At 41.0% G+C, this 17,521-nt stretch overlaps 1 protein-coding gene across 2 annotated transcripts in view; it reads left to right on the top strand.

Moving 5' to 3' along the window:
* The window catches only part of LOC139765869 (dual oxidase 2-like), a 188,292-nt gene that overhangs the window by 121,584 nt on the left and 49,187 nt on the right, over window positions 1–17,521 (top strand). For both annotated transcript variants that reach the window (XM_071693732.1, XM_071693733.1), the window contains 3 exons: window positions 4,506–4,691; window positions 9,215–9,364; window positions 11,260–11,435. In XM_071693732.1, the coding sequence (XP_071549833.1) occupies window positions 4,506–4,691; window positions 9,215–9,364; window positions 11,260–11,435 (512 nt within the window). The remainder of the gene's footprint in view (window positions 1–4,505; window positions 4,692–9,214; window positions 9,365–11,259; window positions 11,436–17,521) is intronic.

The following is a 17,521-nucleotide window of genomic DNA, read 5'->3' as shown; positions in this document are numbered from 1 at the left end:
CCTCCCAATTGACTTGACCCTCAACCCTACTGTACCTAATAACCTTGCTCTTATTCACATTTACTCTTAACTTTCTTCTTCCACACACTTTACCAAACTCAGTCACCAGCTTCTGCAGTTTCTCACATGACTCAGCCACCAGCACTGTATCATCAGCGAACAACAACTGACTCACTTCCCAAGCTCTCTCATTCCCAACAGACTTCATACTTGCCCCTCTTTCCAAAACTCTTGCATTTACCTCCCTAACAACCCCATCCATAAACAAATTAAACAACCATGGAGACATCACACACCCCTGCCGCAAACCTACATTCACTGAGAACCAATCACTTTCCTCTCTTCCTACACGTACACATGCCTTACATCCTCGATAAAAACTTTTCACTGCTTCTAACAACTTGAATGAGTGAAGTAAATATATTAATTCTTTCCCATAATTGCTCTTCGGTAAAGGATGATGGGAGTAACACTTGATTGTTGAGGAGAGGATGACTGATAGAGAGTGGCCAATCTTAGAACACTTGTGTGTCTAAGAGAGATATGGTAATGTAGGAGTTCCTAGACGTCTGGTACTGGACAAGTTCTCCTGAACGTAAGTATATATATTCTTTGGCAAAGATAACTATGTAAATATACATGAAAAACGGGTGAGTTGAAGAAGTAAAGTTGCTAGTGAAAGAGAAAAGAGGTGTTTGGGCGGTACTTACATGGACGAAATGAAAATGATCGAAAGATGTATAAGAGAAAGCGGCAGAAGGTCAAGAGGAAAGTGTAAAAGTTGAAAAAGAGATCAAAGGAGAGTTGGGGGAAACGAGTATCAGTAAACTTTAGTGAGAATAAGAAAATGTTTTGGGAGGAGATAAATAATGTGAGAAAGAAACGAATGTGAACCTCGGTGAAGGGGACAAAAGGGGAAGTGATAACAGGTAGTGATGAAGTATGGAGAAGTATTTTGAAAGACTTGAATATGTAAGATAGTAGAGTGGCAGATATAGGGTGTTTTAGTCGGGGTGGTATGCCAAGTGAGAGTCAAGGAGTTTGGTCTGGTGAAAAGAGAGGAAGTGGTGAAAGCCTTGCTTAAGATGAAATGTGGCAATGAGGCAGGGGTGGATGGTAATGCTCTTCATTTATTAAGAAAGAGGATGACTGTGTTGCTGGTTGGCTGGTAAGGATTTTCAAAGAAAGATCATGAGAGGCAAGTGTTTTGGGAGCAGCTGAGTGTGTTAGTAGTTTTGATGCACGAGACCAGGTTATAGTGATGGTTGATTTGAATGCAAAGGTGAGGAATGTGGCAGTTGAGGGAATAATTGGTGTACATCAGGTGTTCAGTGTTGTAAATGGAAAGGTGAAGAGCTTGTAGATTTATGTGCTGAAAAAGGACTAGTGATTGGGAATACCTGGTTTAGAAAGAGATATATACATAAGTATGCGTATGTAAGTAGGAAAGATGGCCAGAGAGCGTTATTGGATTACGTGTTAATTGATAGGCGCGCAAAACAGAGACTTTTGGATGTTAATGTGCTGAGAGGTGCAACTGGAGGGATGTCTGATCACTATCTTGTGGAGGCGAAGGTGAAGATTTGTAGAAGTTTTTAGAAAAGAAGAGAGAATGTTGGGGTGAAGAGAGTGGTGAGAGTAAGTGAGCTTGGGCTGGAGACTTGTGTGAGGAAGCACCAGGAGAGACTGAGTACAGAATGGAAAAAAATGAGAACAAAGGACGTAAAGGGAGTGGGGGAGGAATGAGATGTATTTAGGGAAGCAGTGATAGCTTGCGCAAAAGATGCTTATGGCATGAGAAGCGTGGAAGGTGGGTTGATTAGAAAGGGTAGTGAGTGGTGGGATGAAGAAATAAGATTATTAGTGAAAGAGAAGAGAGAGGTATTTGGACGATATTTGCAGAAAGATAATGCAAATGAGTGGGAGATGTATAAAAGAAACAGGCAGGAGGTCAAGAGAAAGATGCAAGAGGCAAAAAAGAGGGCAATTGAGAGTTGGGGTGAGAGAGTATCATTAAATTTTAGGGAGTATAAAAAGATGTTTTGGAAGGAGGTAAATAAAGTGCGTAAGACAAAGGAACAAATGGGATCATCAGTGAAGGGGGCTAATGGGGAGGTGATAACAAGTAGTGGTGATGTGAGAAGGAGATGGAGTGAGTATTTTGAGGGTTTGTTGAATGTGTTTGATGATAGAGTGGCAGATATAGGTGTTTTGGTCGAGGTGGTGTGCAAAATGAGAGGGTTAGGGAGAATGATTTGGTAAACAGAGAAGAGGTAGTAAAAGCTTTGCGGAAGATGAAAGCCGGCAAGGCAGTGGGTTTGGATGGTATTGCAGTGGAATTTGTTAAAAAAGGGGGTGACTGTATTGTTGACTGGTTGGTAAGGTTATTTAAAGTATGTATGACTCATGGTAAGGTACCTAAGGACTGGCTGAATGCTTGCATAGTGCCATTGTACAAAAGCAAAGGGGATAAGAGTGAGTGCTCAAATTCCAGAGGTATAAGTTTGTTGAGTATTCCTGGGAAATTATATGGGAGGGTATTGTTGAGAGGATGAAGGCATGTACAGAGCATCAGACTGGGGAAGCGCAGTGTGTTTCAGAAGTGGTAGAGGATGTGTGGATCAGGTGTTTGCTTTGAAAAATGTATGTGAGAAATACTTAGGAAAGCAAATGGATTTGTATGTAGCATTTATGGAGAAAGCATATGATAGAGTTGATAGAGATGCTCTGTGGAAGGTATTAAGAATGTATTGTGTGGGAGGTAAGTTGTTAGAAGCAGTGAAAAGTTTTTATCGAAGATGTAAGGCATGTGTACGTGTAGGAAGAGAGGAAAGTGATTGGTTCTCAGTGAATGTTAGTGTGCGGCAGGGGTGGGTGATGTCTTCATGGTTGTTTAATTTGTTTATGGATGGGGTTATTAGGGAGGTGAATGCAAGAGTCTTGGAAAGAGGGGCAAGTATGCAGTGTGTTCTGAATGAGAGAGCTTGGGAAGTGAGTCAGTGTTGTTCGCTGATGATACATCGCTGGTGGCTGATTCATGTGAGAAACTGCAGAAGCTGGTGACTGAGTTTGGTAAAGTGTGTGAAAGAAGAAAGCTGAGAGTAAATGCGAAGAAAAGCAAGGTTATTAGGTACAGTAGGGTTGAGGGACATGTCAACTGGGAGGTAAGCTTGTAGAAAAACTGGAGGAAGTGAAGTGTTTTAGATATCTGGGAGTAGATTTGGCAGCGGATGGAACCATGGAAGCGGAAGTGAATCATATGGTGGGGGAGGGGGTGAAAGTTCTGGGAGCGTTGAAAACTATGTGGAAGTCGAGAACGTTATCTTGGAAAGCAAAAATGGGCATGTTTGAAGGAATAGTGGTTCCAACAATGTTATATTGTTGCGAGGCGTGGGCTATAGATAGAGTTATGCAGAGGAGGGTGGATGTGCTGGAAATGAGATGTTTGAGGACAATATCCGGTGTGAGGTGGTTTGATCGAGTAAGTAATGAAAGGGTAAGAGAGATGTGTGGTAATAAAAAGAGCGTTGTTGAGAAAGCAGAAGAGCGTGTGTTGATATGGTGTGGTCACATGGAGAGAATGAGTGAGGAAAGAATGACCAAGAGGATATATGTGTCGGAGGTGGAGGGAACGATGAGAAGTGGAAGACCAAATTGGAGGTGGAAAGATGGAGTAAAAAAGATTTTGAGTGATCGGAGCCTGAACATGCGGGAGGGTGAAAGGCGTGCAAGGAATAGAGTGAATTGGAACGATGTGGTATACCGGGATCGACGTGCTCTCAATGGATTGAACCAGGGCATGTGAAGCGTCTGGGGTAAACCATGGAAAGTTCTGTGGGGCCTGGATGTGGAAAGGGATCTATGGTTTCGGTGCATTATACATGACAGCTAGTGACTGAGTGTGAACGAATGTGGCCTTTGTTGTCTTTTCCTAGCGCTACCTCGCGCACATGCGGGGGAGGGGGTTTTCATTTCACGTGTGGCGGGGTAGCGACGGGAATGAATAAGGGCAGACAGTATGAATTATGTACATGTGTATATATGTATATGTCTGTGTGTGTATATATATATATATATATATATATATATATATATATATATATATATATATATATATATATATATATATGTATACGTTAAGATTTTTAGATATGTATATGTGCTGTGTGTGGACGTGTATGTATATACATGTGTATGTGGGTGGGTTGGGCCATTCTTTCGTCTGTTTCCTTGCGCTACCTCGCTAACGCGGGAGACAGCGACATAGTATAATAAAGAATAAAAATAAGATATATATATATATATGAAAAAATATATTGGCATTGTTGAAGTTGGACTCTTTAGGAGTTTTATCAGGAATGAAAAGGGTACAAATGGAGACAGTATGGATGAGTTTACAGAGAGAGGAGTACTGTCCTTGATGTTGATATATGTGAAGGAATCGCTTATTCTGTATTGTATGTCCACGATATGCTCACGGTCAGTGATTTCTTTTCTTTCGACAGTTCCTGAAGTTTGAAAGTGGCTTCACTGGTCATAAATTTCATGAAGATTTGAAGAATTTTTGTACAGATCTTGGCGTCACCTTAATCCCTAGGCAGGAGACCAAGGCAACGATTACCCGTGGCGTGATGACGGTGTATCAGCGCGAGAAGCTCCTTGCTGAGTTCTCAAGAATGGTGCTGATCAATGTGAGTCTAGAACCAAATGTTTTAGTACACACACACACACACACACACACACACACACACACACAAGCTAATGATAATAATGGTGAATATATATTTTTTCATATTTGTTCACAATTTTCCTGATTACTGGAAAGTGAACGACAGACTGGCACTCGTTCCTCAACTGAATGACCCAAAAGACTGGCAGCATCCAACACTAGCGAGCAATAAAGGAAATTCGTGCCTCAAACACAACCCCAGTTTCCATACATTTAGTATTTTAGCCTATACTAACGACATCCCTTCTTTCAAACAATTCACAAGCATACTCAGGAAACATTTCTCAAAATCTGGTCAGAATTAACCACATTTCTAAACAGAACAGAAATGAAAAATTTACTCAAATTATGCCCTAAAACAGCTGTTTCTCTGACTCCCGAAACTCTTTACAAATCTTGAAGAACTCCCTTGCAACAGGCTTCGGCAACATAGCAAACTTTCACATAGAGTACTTTTTCCCAATTGCAGTCCAAACACCCACAGATATCTCCAGTCACACCTGGATACCTAGAAAAATCCCATACACCTGGAAACTTGTCAACATATTACCCATACCAGAACCTTCCAAGCCACCCTTTGTCCGACTGTCCTATGTCTCTGCTGTTATCAGTGGTTAAAATCCTTGAAAGACATGACAAAAGAGTCGACCAAAATATCCCACCCTAACCCACAGAGCTGCAAATCCGGTCACTCTACTACCACACTGCACACAAACCTCACACAACATGTCCTGGGTAGCTTCAGCCAGTCATAGTCCCCTCCCTACACGGTACAAGAGATACCACCCTCCACAGAGCAGGGTTCCACAACTTTCATAGTTGGCCGCCAAGACATAGGATGTACCAAGGGATCACCTCCAAAATCCTCAAGCTTTACAGATCCACTAGGAGCTTGTATCACATGCTGTAGGCAAGGCAAAAATTATTCTCAAGTCAAGGTACTTTGATCCCTTCAGGTAGCAGCACATCCTTTACTGATGTCTTAAATCTTGATGTTCTGAAACAGCACTTATGGAAATGATGGAATAAGAAAGGTGTCTGAGAGCTAAGGTTGCAAGAACAGATTTTGTAGATCCCGTAATGCATTGCAAGTAACTTTGAAATGTTTCTATATTCAAATATAGCTGAAGATATAAAGTTTAATAGGATTAAGTTTCTTGATCAGTGAGTAAAGGATTAAATATCAATTTCAAAATGGATTTTATGAATGGCCTTTAAGTCTCTTAAATGAATTTTGCTTTACATTTTGATGAATCTACACAAGCTCAAGATTATAAGCGAATGGATCTGAGACTGCAATGTTGGTTACCTCTTCAGTACATACTGAAGTATAGTGTAGATTATTCAGAGATCTGTTTTTGTAAGCACAAGTGAGATGCAAGAGTATATGATGTCATCCTAACTCCTTTCAGGAAAAACAAAATATCACTAGAGCAGACAGCTGCTTTTGAAATGGATGGTTCTAATTTTAGCAAGACTATAGTATCTATGTTTAGATCTGACCTCACGGGAAAAATACCAAATCGTTAAGGAATTGTTAACAATGAAAGATGTTACACTCATATATACAGCCCATGACTTGATAGGTATGGAAAGAGTAAGATAACGTTTATGGACATGAACCTTTCATCAAAGTATAATGCTGCAAGGCTTTGCTGTTTCAGAGATGCACAGGTGAGGACCACCTGTGACCATGCTAAATGAGTAATTGGAATTGCCGCATTCACAAGAGGAACTTGGAAAGTATGAAAAGAATGTCCTAAAAAAAGTATAAAAGTTAAGAGCAATCAGCTCTTTCGTGTCATCCTGCTGAAAGTCATCTGCAGGTTTTATGTTTGGAGAACACTTTTCTTTTGTTCTACAATATTTTGTTTGATGTCTGTGAAATGCCAAGCGAAATGTTGAAAAGACTTATGGATCCTAAAATCATCAGGGGAAAGAGTTGTAAGCAACTATCTTGTGTGGACTGCAATAATGTTAATCAAATGATGAAATGGTATTGGGAGATAAAGTTGAAGGCAGCTACCAAAAATCATAGCTGATTTACATAGGAAAAAATTATATCTACGTGAATTTTCTTTGCTGAGTCAGTGGAGAACGTGAAAACACTTCCAATGTGCAATGGTCTTATTTTAGACATAGGTTGTTTGAATGCTTTAAGTGGATATGGAGATCAAGGAGAGTATTTCAGACTGTCATTAGGCAGCATGATAACTTGAACCAGATCCATAGGCAGCATGATAACTTGAACCAGATCCTTATGTGGCAGGAGTTACTTTAAGGTGGTTTGGTCATGTGGAAAGAGTGCAAGACTGGGAGTGTGTATGATAGTACAATTGAAGGGGTTGGTGTGAGTGGAGGACCACCTGTGTCATGGGCAAATAGGATGGGGGAATACTGGAGGGAGAGAAACAGAGGAAGAATACGTGGAATGGTGCATGCGAGGGAGGCATGTAAGGACAGGGATAAGTGGAGACCCTTTTGCCGTGGGCACCCCTTGATGGGAGTTTTTGGAAGGAATGGGCGTCAGAGATATAGATAGGGTGTGCTATTGACGACACTGCCATTTCGCCTACTGAGACGTAAAATTAGACCATTACTAGAGGAAAGTTTTCATTTTAATCGACTTTAGGATTGCACCAGACAAAGTACAGTATCCTCTATTGTGGAAACTGGTTGATGTTACACCTTATCCTGCATCATGACACTGAAGATGTAGAAAGAAATTTGTCATTACACGGGAGAATGTTACTAAGGAGAAAAGTCAGCCATGTGAAGAAGCAATCATTAGTCTCAGAATGGCAAACAATTCAGGCATATTTAATGGTCATTCCAGACCTGAATATTTTCCTTTTAACAAAGATGTGTTTTTAAGCATACAGAAAGCATATTCAATATGTCAGAACAGTTTGACTGATGAAAGAAGTAAAAAGGAACCCTGAATTCATACCGACGGAGGAGAAAGGAGTTGCCAGATAAACTTACTCAAAAAAGAGGAATGAGACAAGAGCAGGTAGCTTAGAGTTATGGAACACTATGAAGAGAGAGAGAGTTTAAAATATAAATATGAAGTTGGGTGGATATCTGAGAAGGGAACAGAATAACTGATTAATAGAAAAGAAAATGAATGCAATAGAACTTGAAGAGGGTGAACAGACTGCTAAACAAATGAATGTTGATATAGAAAAAATTTAATGAAGTGCAAAGAGAGACTTCATAATATATTCAAAGGTAAACAGACTGGCAAAAGAGCATTGTCATTTGCCCAAATGATGAGTGACACAGTAGCAGTCATACGTAGTGATGCTCTTAAAAAGTTTGAAAAAGTAAAAAGGAAATGAGAAGAGAAATGAATTAAGATGTGACAAAAATCGTAGAAACGAAGAAACATAAATAATGACAAAAAATCGTAGAAATGAAGAAACCTAAAAACATACAACACAAAATCGTAGACATGAAGCAACTTTGAAAACACGAGACAAAAAAACTGTATACATGGAGAAACCTAGGAAACGCATGCAACAAAAAATTGTAGATATGAAGAAACCTTGAAAACACCTACCTAACTAGAAATATTCAAGCATAGGAGAAAAGAAAAGAAAAATAACAAGATGTAATCTTTTGGCATAAGCTATTGAAAACACGTCATTCAGTGTGTATCACTGACATCATACTTTATTCACTCAGTGTGCATCACAGACATCTTATTTTCTTTAGCTGATCAGCTTTTATAGATTCTGATATTTTGTATATCATTATTCATGTATGTTATACATCAACCAGTGAGATCATAATCATTAAAACTCTAGATTCTATTCTTTATGTCAGACCTTTTAACAATATTCATGTGTTCATGATGATTTTTTTTTTACTAGAAGGATGCAAAGGTCAATAAGATATCTGGATAAATGTTTAATACTAGTTAATATAGAACAAGCTCATGATTATAGAAGCCTGATGAACTGTATGTTTATAGAAATTAGGAAAAATAATTGAAAATAATTGATGAAAAATAATGACTGTAAGAAAGGCATTACTTAGAAATTAATAGTCTGAATAAATGACGAATGTTTTAATCTCTATGTCTAAATAATGTGATGAATTTTTTATCAAATATTTTCGTTTGTATCAAATATTCAAGACTTGTACTTGAATAAGGAAGAGGAACTTCTTATACTTCTCATTTCATTGTTCTTTATTATATTTTCCCTAAATTCTTCAAACAGTATTTATGTTCCCATATTTCTGTACATCATAAATAGCTTGCTGACCTACACATGTTACCTAGAAGAGCACTTTCAGCAGCCGCCACAGCCATCAAAAGGCGCTACAAACAGGCGGCGGCAGAGGCTGATGGTAAAGGGTTTGCAATTTGAGGCAACTGGAAATGTTACTGAGTGTTAGTGGCTGGTCCTACGAAAACATTTATTTCACCAGACAGAGAAATGTGACGGACTTAACTAATCTTCCCATTTCATTTAACAGGCTTTTGCAGACAAGGTTAAAGCGAAGGCAACAGGAAACTTATTGTCATTGGCGATAGGAAAGATGGATGAGGTCTTGAAGATGGAGATAACCCAGGTGGAATTGGCCAGGCAGCTAGGCATGAAGCCAAATTCTGTCTTCGTCAACCAGGTGAGTTGTAATGTGTTTGTTTATATTGTCATTCCCACACCATTTACACTGGGGGGGGGGGGGGGGGGTGTCAGGTACCTTTTCACTTCCTGCACTATGCACATTATGATGTGGTGGTGGTTTGGGGGGGAAGCCAGGAACTTCCTCAACTCTCACGCCAACCACACCATGAGTTAGTGCAGCCTAGGTACCTCCTCACCTTTCACAACAGCCACACCATGAGTTAGTGCAGCCTAGATACCTCCTCACCTCGCATAACAGTCACACCATGAGTTAGTGCAGCCAGGTACCTCCTCACCTCTCACAGCAGCCGCACTATGAGGTGGTGCAGCCAGGTGCCTCCTCACCTCTCACAACAGCCACACCATGAGGTGGTGCAGCCAGGTACCTCCTCACCTCTCACAACAGCAACACCATGAGATGAGGGGTAGTCACCTCTCACAGTAGGAGTGGTACTAGACAGATGGTGTTCAACAGAGAAAAGGTTACTAAACAGACCATGAATGTTGGTATAGTGAATAGAAATAGAGGAAGGTCTAACAGAGAGGGAAAGGTCGTGGGAGGGGCCGTTACTACTACTGCCAGAAGCCCTCCCTCTCATTGGCAGTAGTCAGGCAGGAACCCGGAGATTCTTAGCACCCAATGATGCCAGGGACTTGGGGCCATATCTTTGTTGGGCTCTATCATGATAATATTTAAGAATGTTTGAGTGGACAGGAGCTGGCAGGAGTACTTATGTGAAAAAATTAATCAAGGTTTGAGTAGGTGTATGACGAGTTGGCAGGAGTAGTTATGTGAAAAAAGAAGAAGCAATGTTTGAGTAGGTATATGATGTTTGTAAGAGGATAGTTTGGTTTATACATTATGAACTTGATTGAGCATTAAGTGATGAATAGTTACTGCAGTACAGTAGTTAACATATCACATAACCTAGCTAATAGGAAACTGAACTGTTCACTTATACAGCATTGCACTTGTTCATGTATTGTGTATGACATTCACAAAGGTAGGTATAAGACTGTTCTTATATATGTTTGTATTAGCTCTGCTTGGAACTAGTCGATTGCGGTTTTGAACGGCGTTCCGTAGTGGGGGGGGGGGGGGGGATGTATAAACAGTTTATTGCTAGACTGCTGTGTGAGCTGCCGGTGTTGGTTGGAGAGGGTGGACAGGTTAAGCAAGATAAAGGCCTCTCGGTACGCGTTGTAAGGAGGGTCCAGTTTGATTCTGCATATCCGTTTCTACACTCTTTCTAGCTGGTCCCTATGTATATCCGTTAATGAGGAGGACTAGGCTTGGAAGGATTAGAAAAGCTTAGGTAGAATGGAGATGGTATAGACATTCCTGAGTCCAATTGGTGGAACGCCTAGTAATATCAATCGGAGGAGAAGGTACACACGGCATGAGGAAAATATGATGATAGTGCTGACATGACTCCTCAAGTTTAAGCCGTCGTCTGTTGTGACATCAAGAAGTTTGAAGTCTCTGACCATCTGGAGGATTCCAGGACCTTTTTTGATGTCAGGGGGCAGGATGTTGTCTGCGTCCAGGTTGACGTGCATCATCACAGTCTTGGTGTAGTTGATGGTGACGTCGTAGGTGATGATAATGTGCTGAAGGACATTGAAGTTAAATGAGTTATTGTTGATTGTGATGCCAGAGGTGGAGTCGTCTGCGTGGTGGAGAATTACAAGAGAGACGTGAAAGTGCAAATAGTATTCTGTGACTTTAAGTAATTTTTTCTTTGAGATTGCGTGGCCCACCGTGGCATGTGCTCAAGATCGGTGCATCACCCATCTTAGTGTGTGCACAATTCCATGTTTTATGATGCTCACGTCTCATCTAAAATATTAAAGTTACCACCAGTAATGATTTTCTCTGTGGCGTGGCCGCAGTTGTTCCAGCTGATGGACAAAGACGAGAGTGGCTTCGTCACCATCAAGGAGTTCTGGGACGTAATGGTAGTGTTTGCTCAGGGCACGCCAGACGAGAAGGCCAAACTTATCTTCAGCATCTATGACCTTTCCAACAAGGGTTCCATATCACCAGAGGACCTCATGAACATCGTCAAGTGAGTTATTATCTAACGAATGTAGCCTTTCAGTTGCTGAAGTTTAAATGATGAATTTTGTTTTGGGATCTATCTAGACTTAAGGGTATTTGCCTTGAGGTAGCCAAACTTTTGAAAATATAAGACTTTCACGTAGGCATGAGAAGAATATTCCCTTTATATGAAATATATGTCATTTTCCACATCGATGGAAGGTAGCTTTTGCAGTCTGCTTTAAACTCTTGCTTTACCAACACTGACCATCTTCATACCTGTATTTCAAAGTTTCAAGAGGCAGAGTTAGAACATCAGCAGCAGCACTTTAAAGTTTCAGCAGCAACATTTGGTTGACTGTGTCATCCCCATCTGTTAGTTCAGTGCAGCACCTCGTACTCATCCTCCCTATGATCTCTTTACGTTGAGTAAAAATCCCTTCATACTCTCGATTTAAACAAGGCTTTTGGGCCAAATAGCATTCCTCCTATTTTGAAGCAACGTGTCTTTAGGTTTGCGCCCATACTTGCTCATTTGTTTTGATTTCCTTAATCAAACAACCCAATATTTTCTTTCTTTTTGGAAATAATTATTGATGCAGCCTATCCTATAAAAGGTGAATTCTAACGTCTTCATCTATGGTCCCTTTACTCTGACCTCTGCTATCTCTAAGTTCCTCGAATCTCCTTAACTCCCATTTGCTCAAGCATCTTGAAAATTGATCTTTCCTATGATCAGCAGTATGGTTTTAGCCAGACGAAGGCTACCGGTGATGTCCTTGCCTATGATACTTGTGTCTGGTCACCCTATCTTGGAGACTGGGAGGATTTTGTATTGTAGTCCTTGTCATATCGAAAGCTATTGATAGGGCGCGTCATCGGTATTTTATCTACCTCATTTGGCATTTCTCCCTACTCATTTATCGCCAGTCCAGCTTACTGTCTTGCAAGTCATATCCATAACTGTTGAAGGTCAGTCTCTTCCTCGTTCCTTATCATCAGAGGGGTCCCTCAGGGTTCTCTCTTGTCATCTAAACTTTGCCTCTCCTTTAACAACGATTCATTTCTTCGACAATTGATCAAAGCACTGATAATTGACGATCCAGCACTTAATTCTTCCACTTACCTCAGATCCTACCCTTCCTCTCTTGCTTGATCTTCTCATCTAGTCTAGTTATCTCTATGAATATGGATTTGGACAGAATTTGATAGTGGGGAAAGGGAACACGTCTAAAACTAAACACCTGGCTGTATCTCTCTCTGAAACCCCTCACATCTTTCCTATTGTATTTGATGGCTCTGTAACTCCACCACTCATTATTACATGATATCATCTGAACACTTAATCTGTCCTAGAAACCTCATATTGCTACAATAGCTCTCTTCCTCCAAGAACTTGGAGTTCTGTAGATCTAACGAACATTCTTTCCCTTTGATTAGTTGATCCGATTTTTTTCTTTATGATAAGATGAAATGTGGTAAGGCGGCTGGAGTGGATGGTATTGCAATTGAATTTCTTAAGGAAGGGGGTGACTGTGTTGTTGATTGGTTAGTTAGGATTTTCAGTGTATGTATGGATCATGTTGAGGTGCTTGAGGGTTGACAGAATGCATTGTATAAAGGCAAGGGGGATAGAAGTGAGTGTTTCTTCAGTGTACCTGGTAAGTTGTATGGAAGAGTAGTGAATGAGAGGGATAAGGCATGTACAGAGCACCAGACTGTGGAGGAGCAGTTTGTGTTCAGAAATGGTAAAGGATGCGTGGATCAGGCGTTTGATTTAAAGAATATGTGTGAGAAATATTTAGAAGAACAGATGAATTTGTGTGTGGCATCTATGGGTTTGAAGAAATGGTATTATAAGGTTGACAGAGATGCCTTGTGGAAGATTCTAAGAATATATGGTCTGGGAGGAAAGCTGATAGAATCAGAAAGTTTTTTTTTTTATCAAGGGTGTAAAGCGTGTGCATGAGTGGGAAGAGAGGAGAGTGAATGGCTCAAAACGAAGGTTTATCTGCGGCAGGGGTGTGTGGTGTTACCATGACTGCTTAATGTTTATGGTGGGGTAGTGAGAGATGTAAATGCAAGACTCTTGGAGAGAGAGAGAGAGAGAGAGAGAGAGAGAGAGAGAGAGAGAGAGAGAGAGAGAGAGAGAGAGAGAGAGAGAGGCGAGTATGCAATCTGTAGATGGGGACTTGGAAAGTGAGTCAGTTGTTGTTTGCTGATGTCACAGCAGTGGTGGCAGCTTCGTCGTCTGAGAGACTGCAGGAATTAGTGACTAAGTTTGGAAGAGTACGTGAAAGTAAATGTATATAAAAGCGAAGTTATTCGGTATATCAGGGCAGAGAAACAGGTTAATTAGTTCGTGAATTTAAATGGAGAAAATTTGGAGGACGTGAAACGTTTTGGATACGTGGGAGTGGACATGGCAGCGAATGGAGCCACGTAAGTGGAGGTGAGTAACAGGGTAGGTGAGGGGTAAAAGGTCCTGGGGTCAGTGAGGAATGCGTGGAAAGAGCGGTCGTTATTTGGGTGTGGTGAGGTTGGGAGGGGGGGCGGCTTCAATGGGTATGTTTGAAGATAAAGTTGTCCCAACGATGTTATGTGGATGCGAGGCATGGGAAAAGGATTTGCGGAGGATGGTGGAGGTGTTGGAAATGAAATGTTTGAGGACAGCATGTGGTGTGATGTAGTTTGAGCAAGTGATAAAAGCGTAAGAGAGAGGTATGGTAATAAGATGAGTGTGGTTGAGATAGCTGAAGGTTTGCTGAGACGGTATGAACATACTGAGAGAATTAGAGGAGAGGTTGACAAAGAGGATATATGTGTCAGAAGTGGAAGGGCCAAAGAGAAAGGAGAGATAAAATTGAAGATGGAAGGATGGAGTGGAAAAGGTTTTAAGTGATTGGGGCCTGAACATGTAGAAGGATGAAAGGCATGCATGAGATAGAGTTAACTGAAACGATGTGGTATACAGGGGTCGACGTGATCTCAATAGACTTGATCAGGGTGTGTGAAGCATTCGGGGGAAACTATGGAATGGTCTGTGGGGCGTGGGTGTGGATGGAGGTCTGTGGTTTTGAGCATTGCACGTGACGGCTAGAGGATGAGTGTGACGGGGATGGAGGCTGGAACCTCTTCCCCCTTCCCCCTCTTGTATCTAAATTTTAACGTTGAACAGAAGAATGACCCAAAGAAGGAGTGCTCATCCTCCTCGAAGCTTCATGCTGTAATGTTTGAATATGACCGGATGAAACCAAGATGAGAGGAAAGGAACCTGGATAATCTGGCCCTGAGTGAAACAAAGCTCAAAGATGAAGGTGAGGATTAGTTTGGGAATGTTACTCGGGTAAAATCAAGGGTTAGTGTGAGCATAAGAGCTTAAGTAGGGGTTGCAGGAATGCATGAGAGAGTCAAGGGAAATGAGTTTCAGACTGATGGGGTTGAAAATGAAAGTTGGTTGCGAGAGATGGATGATTATTAGTGCTTATAATCCTGACCAAGAGAAGACTGATCATAAGAGGCAAGTGTTTTGGGATCAGCTGAGTAAGAATTTTAGCGATTGGGGATTTAAATGTGAACGTGTGTAATGTGGCAGTTAAGGGTATAACTGGAGAACATTGGATATTCAGTTAGGTGAACAGGAGTTGTGAGCTGAAGAAGGACTTATGATTAGGAATACCTGGTTTAAAAAGATGGACATACATAAGTATACGTGAATGAGAAGAAAGGATGCTGCAGGGCAGTATGGGATTGCTTGCTAAGTGATAGATGTACTAAAGAGAGACTCGTGGTTGTGAATGTTTTGACAGGGTTAGCCGATGGCATGTTTGATCATACTAGCTAGGAACAAAGGAGAAAATTTATAGAGGTTTTTGGAAAAGAGGAAACGATATGAGTGAAATTGGAAAAGAGAAGTGTGTGTGTGAAGAAAGACCAGAAGTGATTAGGAGTGGAATGGTAAAAGTTGAGAGTAAACGAACCTAGGGGAGTGGGTGAGGATTGAGTGGTATTTAGGAAAGTAGTACTAACATGTGTAAAAGAAGTGTATTGCATGCGGAAGGAGGAAGGTGAGCAGGTGAAAAAGAATAGTGATTGGTGGGATGACGAAGTAAAGTTGCTAGTGAAAGAGAGATGAGAAGTGTATGGACAGTAATTTCAGGAAAGGAGTATGAATGACGGAGAGATATTACAAGAGCGATCGGCAGTACGTCAAGGAGTTGCAGTGGTCGAAAGAGAGGGGCAAATGAGAGATGGGAGAACGACCAACGGTAAACTTTGGGAAAAATTGAATATTTTGGAAGGAGGTTGATAGTGTGAGAAAAACAAGAGAATAAATGGGAACATCGGTGAGAAAGGTAATAAGGAAGTGGTAGCAGGCAGTGATGAGGTAAGGAGGATATAGAGTGAATGTTTTGAAGGATTATTAATTGTGTTTGATGATAGGGTGGCAGATGTGGGGTGTTTAGGTTGGGGAGGTATGCGAACTGAGAGTCGTGGAAAGTGGTTTGGTGATGAGAGACTTTGTGAAAGCCTTGCATCGTAAGATGAATGTGGCAAGACGGCTAGAGTGGATGATATTGCAGTTGAATTTCTTAAGAAAAGGGATGACTATGTTGTTGACTGATTAGTTAGGATTTTTATTATATGTGTGGATCATGGTGAGGTACTTAAGGATTGGCGGAATGCATGTATAGTGCCATTGTATAAAGGCGAGGGGGACAAAGGTGAGTGTTTAAGCTTCAAAGGTATGAGTTTGTTTAGTGTACCTAGTAAGTTGCATGGGAGAGAGGTGCGTGAGAGGATAAAAGCACATACAGAGCATCAGACAGGGGAGAAATAATGTGGTTTCAGAAGTCCAAGGAATGTGTCTGAGAAAAACTTAGAGAAACAGAAGGATTTACAGTATATAGGGCATTTATGGATCTGGAGAAAGCATATGCTAGGATGGATAAAAATGCTTTGAGGAAGGTCTTGCGATTATATGGTGTGGCTGGAAAGCTATTCGAAGCATTAAGAAGATTTATCAAGAGTGTAATGCATGTGTGCGAGTAGGTTAAGAGGAGAGTGAGTGGTTCCAGGTGAAGATAGATCTGCGTTGGGGGTGTGTGATATCATGATAACTGTTTGATTTATTTACAGATGGGGTGGCGAAGGAGATAACTGCAAGGGTCTTGGGGAAAGGGATCTGGGAAATAAGTCAGTTGTTGATTGCCGATGACACAGCACTAGTGGCAGAGTTCAGTGAAAAACTACAGAGTTGTTGTCTGAGTTTGAGAGAGTATGTGAAAGAAGGAATTTGAGAGTAAATATGAAGAAAAGCATGGTTATTAGTTTTATCAGGCAGAGGGACAGGTTAGTTGATAGTTAAGTTTGAATGGGGAAAAAATTGGTGGAAGTGGAGCGTTTTAGATATCTGAGGGAGGGCATAGCAGTGAATGAAACTATGAAAACGGAAGTGAGTCATAAGATGAGTGAAGGGGAAGATGGTTCTTGGAGCATGGTAGAATGAGGCATGAGCTATGAATGAGAATGTGCGAAGAAGGGTGGATGTGTTGGAAATGAAATGTTTCAGGACAGTATGTGATGTGAGGTGGTTTTATGAGTGAGTGATAATAGGGTGAGAGAGATAGATGTTGAAATCAGAAGAGTGTGGTTGTGAGAGCTGAAGAAGGGAAAAGGGTGTAGGGAAATGGTTTGGATATATGGAAAGAGAGAGTGGTGATTAGTTGACAAAGGGGATATATGTGTCAGAAGTTGGGGAACAAGAAAGAGGGAGATCAGATTGAAAATGAGAGGATGAAGTGAAAAATATTTTGGATGGTTGAGGCCTGAAACTGCAGTAGGGTGAAAGGCATGCACGGTATAGACTGAATTGGAGCGATGTGGTGTACGGGGGATGTCGTGCTATGAGTAGACCAAACGAGGTCATATGAAGCAACGGGAGTAACCAGTGAAAGATCTGTGGGGCCTGGTTGTGGATAGGTTGATTTTGATTTTTTCTTCAAGAGTGGCTATTTTACCTCCTACCCATCCTGTGGGTGGTGGTGCAAAAGAGGATACAGAATGCACAAAAAATCCATGGACTAGACCCCAGTGATTGAAATACATTATAAA

This window comes from Panulirus ornatus, chromosome 56 (genome assembly GCF_036320965.1).
Source record: "Panulirus ornatus isolate Po-2019 chromosome 56, ASM3632096v1, whole genome shotgun sequence".
In the NCBI taxonomy this organism is placed as follows: Eukaryota; Metazoa; Arthropoda; class Malacostraca; order Decapoda; family Palinuridae; genus Panulirus; species Panulirus ornatus.
Note: the sequence above shows the minus strand (reverse complement) of the source record. Positions and strands in the feature narration are given on the sequence as shown.